This window comes from Salvelinus namaycush, chromosome 40 (genome assembly GCF_016432855.1).
Source record: "Salvelinus namaycush isolate Seneca chromosome 40, SaNama_1.0, whole genome shotgun sequence".
Classification (NCBI taxonomy): Eukaryota; Metazoa; Chordata; class Actinopteri; order Salmoniformes; family Salmonidae; genus Salvelinus; species Salvelinus namaycush.
In genome coordinates, this window is record NC_052346.1 from 12,411,925 (window position 1) to 12,423,316 (window position 11,392).

The window sequence follows — 11,392 nt, forward strand, 5'->3', positions numbered from 1 at the left end:
TATTCCTCTTGTCCAGATGGGTTTAGGGCAGTGTGCAGTGTGATTGCGATTGTGTCGTCTGTGGACCTATTGGGGCGGTAAGCAAATTGGAGGGTGCCAGGTAGGGTGAAGGGGGTATGATCCTTGACTAGTCTCTCAAAGCACTTCATGATGACGGAAGTGAGTGCTACGGGGCGATAGTTGTTTAGCTCAGTTACCTTAGCTTTCTTGGGAACAGGAAAAATGGTGGCCCTCTTGAAGCATGTGGGCACAGCAGACTGGGATAGGGAAGGTCCACGATCCCAGTATACACCGTGGTGCTTTATGTCACGTTGCCCATGTAAAGGGCCTTTGAGAAGATTTCAATTGCATACTCCTGGCATCCTTTCTCCTCTTTCCTCATCTCCTTCTCAAACCCATTGGAGGAGAAGGTCTTCCAGAAGGAGATGAGGAGAGAGGACGTTAGGAGGTATGGAATTGAGATCTTCCCTTTGACTTTTTGCTTGGTTCCATAAATGCCCTGAGAGAGAGAGATCATGGGGTTGATGGGCCATCAGTACACGTGACACACCTGCTCTAAACCAATTTGAAGATGCCTCCAACCATTCATGAATGAGCCTATGCAGGTTATAGATGAGTCTGCCATGGTGGTGTCGGAGCCATTTTGGCCTTCTTATGTGCTCATTTCATGTGTTGTGTATATGTTGTCTGTCTAGGGATGTTTTCACTTGTTTTGTACACTAGGGAAATTCTCACATCGGGGTTATGGTCACATGGTACAAAGGTAACCAGGAAGTGTTAACACAAGTGAGAGGAGAAAGGATAAGGTTCTTACCATCAATGCTTATGGAATACACCTCATATGTATTGGAACTCTGTAAAAGATGCAATAAATGTGAACAATAAATCAGAACATGACCCAATCAAAGATCTAGGCATGGAAATCCATTTCTATGTGGATGCATCATGAACTGCGTTCAGCCTGTGCAAGTAGCATTTTCTATAAGGAATCGCCTCTAGGCCCACAATAGCTCTCGAAAACCCAAGGGGAGTGAGTATACCAATGAGTTCTCATTTGAATGTATGGACCACAGCTGGATAAATGAACTACAATCCCGACGCTCTGTTTTAACAGAAACAGTAATAATCCTCGCTTGCAATACATAACTTTCATATCAGGGATAAATAATATTTCAAATACGCAGTTTAGAAAGTTGCACAGACCCCAGCCAAGGTAGGAAACTTCCTCCCCATTTATGCTCCATTGCAGACATTTGAAACGGAAATTGGAGGGGAGGAAGTGTGGTCTAGGTTGACCTAGTCGGGTGCAACTTTCCTAAACTGCATACAGTAAGTGTACATTTTGTATTTGAAAATTATTTCTCGCTTATATAAAAGTGTTGTTCCAAATGTTTCCTGAAACTGTACAGCGTGCCAGCGGTATTCGCGTTTAGACAGAGCATTTGAGAAGCGTCTGGGCATTTTCCTCACAAGGCTGAAGAGGACGTGGTTCAATGTAATGAACTAGAATTGGGGTAATGAATAAGGGCTAGGCCTACATGTAATTTCTCTGCTTTAGTTTATTGTGAATTAATAATCTTATGAAGGCAGAAAACGTGTCTAATCTTAAAGGTGTTCATAATGCAAGTAAATCATATAGCATCAAAATGATGTAAGATGCCCACTGACTTGCGCAAAGTTCTCCATTCGTTTTCCCCTCGTCACGGTTAATAATATTGGCCAAAGAGATCCCCCCGCTTACCTCAACGAATTCTTCTCTTGCAAATCGCCTAAGGTTTGTTGACATACATATTTTATGTTCATATCACATATATTTACTTATCTACTTTGGTATGTTAATTTAATCGTTTGTTTATTAAATATTATTTTATTTAAAAAACACCATGTGCAAATGTTGCGCCTGATCTAACCTTGGCCTACATTATTAGACCACAAGCCTTAGCAGAATTGATGGCAATACATCAGAAATAAATACAAAGATTTGGATCTTTGCTCATATTTGGCAATATTACATGGATGTGCTTGCCCGCTCATAAATTTCCATCTCTCCTCCATCCCCTCTCCCTCTCTGTTTCCCACGGGAGGTGCCAGACGGCCAGTAATTTGGTTGTCTTGGCTCGTCTGGAGTAACACCTGCCCCCTCTCTTGGGAGAGCGCCTTTCAGCCAGGAGCTAGCGAGGAGCAGCACAGAATACATGCACAGGAGAGAAAAAATCACATATAGGCTATATACTCTCATTGCTTGCTTGACCAGTGCCTAAATCGTGTGTGTGTGTGTGTGTGTGTGTGTGTGTGTGTGTGTGTGTGTGTGTGTGTGTGTGTGTGTGTGTGTGTGTGTGTGTGTGTGTGTGTGTGTGTGTGTGTGTGTGTGTGTGTGTTTAAACAGTTTCAAGCAGCGGGACATAGGCTATAGCTCACACTGACGTCATTTAATAATACTCTATATGCCTATCATTCGAATTTGGGGGGGGGGGGGAATGAAAGATATAGAGGCCTGTCAATCAAGGCCATTTCGGAAGTGTAATAGGCTAGGCTACCGTCGTGCTTTTCCTCCAGGACGACAGCTGCTGTTTAAATATTGAAATCATTTTTATCAAGGCCATTGCACTGTTCATTTCATTCATATTACTCCAATCATTATGCAAGGGATTTTACCCCCTGAGCGACTGGCAGACTAATTTCAACATTGTGTGACTATTTTTGGAAAGGAGATTCCCAAGTAATTATTCCCAGTTTTAGTCTCAATTAAATTACAATTAAAACAGAAAAGCCTCAATAGCATGTATTTCTTTCCTTTTTTTAATCAAAAAACACCACCGGAAAATATAAAAAATGCGTTCATTAAAAACCAGCTGTCACAATAACTCTACTACAAAATATCTGCATAAAGCAACAAGTACACAACCCTGAAGAGACAAAAAATCTTTGGATAGAAGATATGTTTTTCTTCGCTATAAAATTACTTATTGTGTTTTTTGAGATACAAAGCAGAGACAGATATATAAATAAACACCTCTAGCTTTTAACGAAATAAAAACATTTAATAGAAATCAGACTAATTTGAAATGATTTTTGGTCACAGCAAAAGAGGTTTGCCTCTGAATTGTAAAGTGATATCAACACAAACGATGTCATTCAATTATATTTTTGCTTTATATATCCGGTTAGTCGAATTGAAATTGTGTGTATGTTTTTCTTTAGTAGGCTAATTCGTTTTCAGTGTATTGTTAAGTTTTGATTAACTTCCTTCCCCTTTACACTTAAGGGAACTAAACGAAGTTTGACGTTTTATGAGTTTACTTAACCCAACATGATTAAGTGCTTATCGTTTAGCCTGATAGACAATAGACATGACGTGAATAAAAGTACATTACACGTAACGTACTAACTCAATAAAAAAACTACGTATAATACAAAAACAGAAAGTGCCATTTGAAGAGCAACAACTTCATTTTCGAAGTTCAACATCACAGCCTAAAATATACATGTATACAATGATACAAACAATGGACATTTACATAAAAGACGTTAGTCTATTATAAACATAAATAAATAAGATAACCTTAATATTAACACATTTAAATAAATAATTCCATAAACTTAAATAACAATGATAAAGGTCACAATTGTATGCGTCATAAGTGGCACTAATGCATTTGAACTTGTTCTCCTTTATGGGAACATCAACTATGCTATGTCTATAAAGCAGCTATATCATTCCGTTTACATCCATTCTTTCGTTCATCTGGGTTACCCAGCCTCACCAAAACGCAATATCAAACAGGCATTTTCTTCAAAATCATGGATAAGTAGGCTGTAGGATGCAGACTCCTTCTCTCCCCCATTTTTTTGTACTTTCTGGCAACTTTCATGTATCCCCGATTTCACCAGTGACATGTCACCCATATTTCTTTCTGGTCCCTCCATTCTCCTTGTCCAATTCTCCCATTTGAAAATGTATCTCACTAATTTCAACTAGACATCCAGAACGTGATTGAGATAGGAGATATAGCATATTGCAAGTCTAAGGATCTCGATCTTGGAGAGTTTCTTGTCAGGGGGAAGGGTTGGCAGCAACTTTCTCAGTTCAGCGAAGGCCACATTGAACGCTTCCACGCGGATCCTCTCGCGCGTGGCGTGGGCCGAGCGGTACTTGGCCGTCGCACGTCTCCTCCGTCTCTTCTCCTCCCTGCTGAGGGTCGGTTGGGCCAGCGACCTCGTCTTCCCCTCCCCCTCCATCGGTTCGTCGGACAGGCACCCGACCTTGAGGTCGTTGAGCACTGACTCTGCGTCGGATTGTCCCCATCCGAGGTCGGAATCAGCTTGGTCTGGACTCAGCATCATTTTCAGTCTTTTCATATGTTTTTCAGTTCGTATCCAAAAAGAGCTGAAGAGAGAGATATTATTGATTAATTTAGTATAATGTTGTGAACACAATAATACTTTTTCGTTACCATTGGGGTTCAATATTGTGATTGGGAGTAGTTTTTGCATGGCTGTCTTGTTATGACCTGTCACAGGGGGTAGATGATAGACAGACCATAATCATAAAATAAATAATTTTAGATCAAGTGCCGAATACTTAGAAATGTGGTAGTCTTAATGGAAATTGCAAAAGCAACAGACAGTGATGGGAATACTGTAAATTATAATAGGTTTTTGTACTTCTATTTTCCCCAATGCATAATTTATTCTTCAATGATTTTTGTTATAGAGCATTAAATATTAAATCTAGGCCATTTTCTTTTCACTTAGGTGTCAGTTCTTATGATTTGTTTTGCAGCAAACATTGCATTTTTCAGAATATTAAAGCAAATTATGGTAAATATTGAGAGAAACCATGCTATTCAAATGAACATATTCCATATTCAAAGTCGTCCATCTGTCACAGTGAGATGAACACATCTGATTGGCTCGAGCAGTATGACTTGACAGCACGGAACAACAACGAAAGAAGGCTAAAATTGTTGACATCTGCTGGACATTGAATCCGGCCACACAAAATGTTGTTGTATCAACAATGCAAGGGAAAAATACGAGTTGTGTACTTTGTTGTAAATATGTAATACAGACCTAATAAAGAAACGGTCAATACCTCATATGTATTTTTTTATTTGTCATTTTTCTTAGGCCTACTCGTTAATTGGACACTTACCTTGACAAACAGTTGAGAGACACAACTGTCTGATGATTCTTGATAGCTGTTGGAGTAAACTCCAACTCCAAATTAACTCTGTGCTTCCCTTAGGTTTTTTTCACAAACCATTTTATTTAGTCCAATTCATGACAGGAATTATAGGCTACTGTTGACAGCCTTAAGAAATTAATTGCTGTTTACTTTTGGAGATTTTGAACAGTCGAATCAACCATAAAATGTTGTTTATCTCAGAACCATCTAATTTCAAGTTGAGGTATATCACTTCGTTGGGAAGATGATAGTATATATGATAGTATAGTTAACGATTATGTGATAAATATTTCTGAAGATAAAAAAATATATTGTGCCTTGTGAACACCCAGCTGGGAAACAATAGATTGTTGTGTCGATAAGATCTCGCTGAAAGTGCAGATGTTTGTCCGTTCTTGTTGATGGAGATGACCGTGATAAGAAAGGCCCCCGTGCACCGTGTGCCAGTAGTCAGTGCATTGAAAAGCCGAAAGATAATCCCGTCCTTTCCACTTCTGTGTTTTCCGAACGTTCTCGGGTCCAGCACGCGGCTTCTATGACAGATAAGATCCAAACCATCCCAACTAATAAAGGCTTACTTGAGAAACGGAGGGATGGAATATATTTGAGGAATGGTATTGTCTAACACCGCCCACTCCCTCTCACCTCCCTCTCTCTACTCACGCCCCTCAGCCCTCCAGTCGTCCCTCTGGGGTTAGCGGGCAAAGAGGAACCAGAGATGAGTACGATAATGGATAATAAGGACTTTAAACATTTAGATTTTTTTCCAGATTAATTCAAATTCTGATCTATACAATAAAAATAAAATCGGAATATTTTTAATTAAATGTTAAGCAAATCAACGGAAAATAACTATTTTATTGAAACAACCAGTAAGGTTGGTTCATATTATAAAAGGTGATTTATTGGGCCAGTTATGTCACTTCGAGATTGAAACAAAGTATTAGGCTATTAGGCCTTAAATAATTATAATACATTGAGGTTGAAACAGGTTAAGAAAACGTGACGTTCAGAGCAAGAGGTTCTACATTAGAAGTCTAACATGAATTAATAAAATAAAATACATACACTGCATTTTGCTGATTTGTTGCCATTTGGTCCATATTCCCAACTCGGTTTTTATTTCGACAACTCAAGTCCGATTTCTCACCACAAGTTCGATTTCTCACCTCTATTCCAATCATAGACATAGAATCCATATTCTAACATCGCCCCTCTGTTGTCAGCAGATGGAACGGTCTACAGTTTCCCTTCAACATCAGACGGCAGCATATTAACATACTAGATCTACAGCATATTAACATACTAGATCTACAGCGTATCCTTCTCTTTCTCTTCTGTTTTGGTTCTGGTTAAATGTATTTTGACATGATTATTATAGAAAAGAAAGCGATGGTCAAACACAGTTGTCAAACAATCAATGTTATAAGAGGATGACTGCCTGTCAGAAGAAAAAAAACGATGACCACCAGCAAAATCAACACAAGTGAAGTCCCACTATAGAAGTGATCAGTACACTGTCACAGTGAAGATGACCTCACATCATCTCTTGTGTCAATAGGATCAGAAGGATGGAAGAGCTGATACAACAGATAACAGTTATCAGTGAGTGGACATCATACAGGATGGAGGGGTTGATACAACAGATAACAGTTATCAGTGAGTGGACATCATACAGGATGGAGGGGCTGATACAACAGATAACAGTTATCAGTGAGTGGACATCATACAGGATGGAGGGGCTGATACAACAGATAACAGTTATCAGTGAGTGGACATCATACAGGATGGAGGGGCTGATACAACAGATAACAGTTATCAGTGAGTGGACATCATACAGGATGGAGGGGCTGATACAACAGATAACAGTTATCAGTGAGTGGACGTCATACAGGATGGAGGGGCTGATACAACAGATAACAGTTATCAGTGAGTGGACGTCATACAGGATGGAGGGGCTGATACAACAGATAACAGTTATCAGTGAGTGGACATCATACAGGATGGAGGGGCTGATACAACAGATAACAGTTATCAGTGAGTGGACGTCATACAGGATGGAGGGGCTGATACAACAGATAACAGTTATCAGTGAGTGGACATCATACAGGATGGAGGAGCTGATACAACAGATAACAGTTATCAGTGAGTGGACGTCATACAGGATGGAGGGGCTGATACAACAGATAACAGTTATCAGTGAGTGGACGTCATACAGGATGGAGGGGCTGATACAACAGATAACAGTTATCAGTGAGTGGACATCATACAGGATGGAGGGGCTGATACAACAGATAACAGTTATCAGTGAGTGGACATCATACAGGATGGAGGGGCTGATACAACAGATAACAGTTATCAGTGAGTGGACATCATACAGGATGGAGGAGCTGATACAACAGATAACAGTTATCAGTGAGTGGACGTCATACAGGATGGAGGGGCTGATACAACAGATAACAGTTATCAGTGAGTGGACGTCATACAGGATGGAGGGGCTGATACAACAGATAACAGTTATCAGTGAGTGGACATCATACAGGATGGAGGGGCTGATACAACAGATAACAGTTATCAGTGAGTGGACGTCATACAGGATGGAGGGGCTGATACAACAGATAACAGTTATCAGTGAGTGGACGTCATACAGGATGGAGGGGCTGATACAACAGATAACAGTTATCAGTGAGTGGACGTCATACAGGATGGAGGGGCTGATACAACAGATAACAGTTATCAGTGAGTGGACGTCATACAGGATGGAGGGGCTGATACAACAGATAACAGTTATCAGTGAGTGGACATCATACAGGATGGAGGAGCTGATACAACAGATAACAGTTATCAGTGAGTGGACGTCATACAGGATGGAGGGGCTGATACAACAGATAACAGTTATCAGTGAGTGGACATCATACAGGATGGAGGGGCTGATACAACAGATAACAGTTATCAGTGAGTGGACATCATACAGGATGGAGGGGCTGATACAACAGATAACAGTTATCAGTGAGTGGACATCATACAGGATGGAGGGGCTGATACAACAGATAACAGTTATCAGTGAGTGGACATCATACAGGATGGAGGGGCTGATACAACAGATAACAGTTATCAGTGAGTGGACGTCATACAAGATGGAGGGGCTGATACAACAGATAACAGTTATCAGTGAGTGGACGTCATACAGGATGGAGGGGCTGATACAACAGATAACAGTTATCAGTGATGGGACATCATACAGGATGGAGGGGCTGATACAACAGATAACAGTTATCAGTGAGTGGACGTCATACAGGATGGAGGGGCTGATACAACAGATAACAGTTATCAGTGAGTGGACGTCATACAGGATGGAGGGGCTGATACAACAGATAACAGTTATCAGTGAGTGGACGTCATACAGGATGGAGGGGCTGATACAACAGATAACAGTTATCAGTGAGTGGACGTCATACAGGATGGAGGGGCTGATACAACAGATAACAGTTATCAGTGAGTGGACGTCATACAGGATGGAGGGGCTGATACAACAGATAACAGTTATCAGTGAGTGGACATCATACAGGATGGAGGGGCTGATACAACAGATAACAGTTATCAGTGAGTGGACATCATACAGGATGGAGGGGCTGATACAACAGATAACAGTTATCAGTGAGTGGAAGTCATACAGGATGGAGGAGCTGATACAACAGATAACAGTTATCAGTGAGTGGACGTCATACAGGATGGAGGGGCTGATACAACAGATAACAGTTATCAGTGAGTGGACGTCATACAGGATGGAGGGGCTGATACAACAGATAACAGTTATCAGTGAGTGGACATCATACAGGATGGAGGGGCTGATACAACAGATAACAGTTATCAGTGAGTGGACGTCATACAGGATGGAGGGGCTGATACAACAGATAACAGTTATCAGTGAGTGGACATCATACAGGATGGAGGGGCTGATACAACAGATAACAGTTATCAGTGAGTGGACATCATACAGGATGGAGGGGCTGATACAACAGATAACAGTTATCAGTGAGTGGACATCATACAGGATGGAGGGGCTGATACAACAGATAACAGTTATCAGTGAGTGGACATCATACAGGATGGAGGGGCTGATACAACAGATAACAGTTATCAGTGAGTGGACGTCATACAAGATGGAGGGGCTGATACAACAGATAACAGTTATCAGTGAGTGGACGTCATACAGGATGGAGGGGCTGATACAACAGATAACAGTTATCAGTGAGTGGACATCATACAGGATGGAGGGGCTGATACAACAGATAACAGTTATCAGTGAGTGGACGTCATACAAGATGGAGGGGCTGATACAACAGATAACAGTTATCAGTGAGTGGACATCATACAGGATGGAGGGGCTGATACAACAGATAACAGTTATCAGTGAGTGGACATCATACAGGATGGAGGGGCTGATACAACAGATAACAGTTATCAGTGAGTGGACGTCATACAAGATGGAGGGGCTGATACAACAGATAACAGTTATCAGTGAGTGGACATCATACAGGATGGAGGGGCTGATACAACAGATAACAGTTATCAGTGAGTGGACGTCATACAGAATGGAGGGGCTGATACAACAGATAACAGTTATCAGTGAGTGGACATCATACAGGATGGAGGGGCTGATAGAACAGATAACAGTTATCAGTGAGTGGACATCATACAGGATGGAGGGGCTGATACAACAGATAACAGTTATCAGTGAGTGGACGTCATACAGGATGGAGGGGCTGATACAACAGATAACAGTTATCAGTGAGTGGACATCATACAGGATGGAGGGGCTGATACAACAGATAACAGTTATCAGTGAGTGGACATCATACAGGATGGAGGGGCTGATACAACAGATAACAGTTATCAGTGAGTGGACATCATACAGGATGGAGGGGCTGATACAACAGATAACAGTTATCAGTGAGTGGACGTCATACAGGATGGAGGGGCTGATACAACAGATAACAGTTATCAGTGAGTGGACATCATACAGGATGGAGGGGCTGATACAACAGATAAAAGTTATCAGTGAGTGGACATCATACAGGATGGAGGGGCTGATACAACAGATAACAGTTATCAGTGAGTGGACATCATACAGGATGGAGGGGCTGATACAACAGATAACAGTTATCAGTGAGTGGACGTCATACAAGATGGAGGGGCTGATACAACAGATAACAGTTATCAGTGAGTGGACATCATACAGGATGGAGGGGCTGATACAACAGATAACAGTTATCAGTGAGTGGACATCATACAGGATGGAGGGGCTGATACAACAGATAACAGTTATCAGTGAGTGGACGTCATACAGGATGGAGGGGCTGATACAACAGATAACAGTTATCAGTGAGTGGACATCATACAGGATGGAGGAGCTGATACAACAGATAACAGTTATCAGTGAGTGGACGTCATACAGGATGGAGGGGCTGATACAACAGATAACAGTTATCAGTGAGTGGACGTCATACAGGATGGAGGGGCTGATACAACAGATAACAGTTATCAGTGAGTGGACATCATACAGGATGGAGGGGCTGATACAACAGATAACAGTTATCAGTGAGTGGACATCATACAGGATGGAGGGGCTGATACAACAGATAACAGTTATCAGTGAGTGGACATCATACAGGATGGAGGAGCTGATACAACAGATAACAGTTATCAGTGAGTGGACGTCATACAGGATGGAGGGGCTGATACAACAGATAACAGTTATCAGTGAGTGGACGTCATACAGGATGGAGGGGCTGATACAACAGATAACAGTTATCAGTGAGTGGACATCATACAGGATGGAGGGGCTGATACAACAGATAACAGTTATCAGTGAGTGGACGTCATACAGGATGGAGGGGCTGATACAACAGATAACAGTTATCAGTGAGTGGACGTCATACAGGATGGAGGGGCTGATACAACAGATAACAGTTATCAGTGAGTGGACGTCATACAGGATGGAGGGGCTGATACAACAGATAACAGTTATCAGTGAGTGGACGTCATACAGGATGGAGGGGCTGATACAACAGATAACAGTTATCAGTGAGTGGACATCATACAGGATGGAGGAGCTGATACAACAGATAACAGTTATCAGTGAGTGGACGTCATACAGGATGGAGGGGCTGATACAACAGATAACAGTTATCAGTGAGTGGA

The 11,392-nt window shown here is 41.5% G+C and overlaps 1 protein-coding gene across 1 annotated transcript; it reads right to left on the bottom strand.

Annotated features, from left to right (window-relative positions):
• Window positions 1–3,975: 3,975 nt before the first annotated feature.
• Window positions 3,976–4,344, bottom strand: LOC120033414 (helix-loop-helix protein 2-like). The gene has a single exon (XM_038979768.1). The coding sequence runs from the start codon at window positions 4,342–4,344 to the stop codon at window positions 3,976–3,978; it is 369 nt and encodes a 122-aa protein (XP_038835696.1).
• Window positions 4,345–11,392: the final 7,048 nt, after the last annotated feature.

Bases quoted from the DNA above. Each gene is read 5' to 3' on its own strand.
- LOC120033414 (XM_038979768.1), bottom strand. From the start codon at position 4,344: ATGATGCTGAGTCCAGACCAAGCTGATTCCGACCTCGGATGGGGACAA.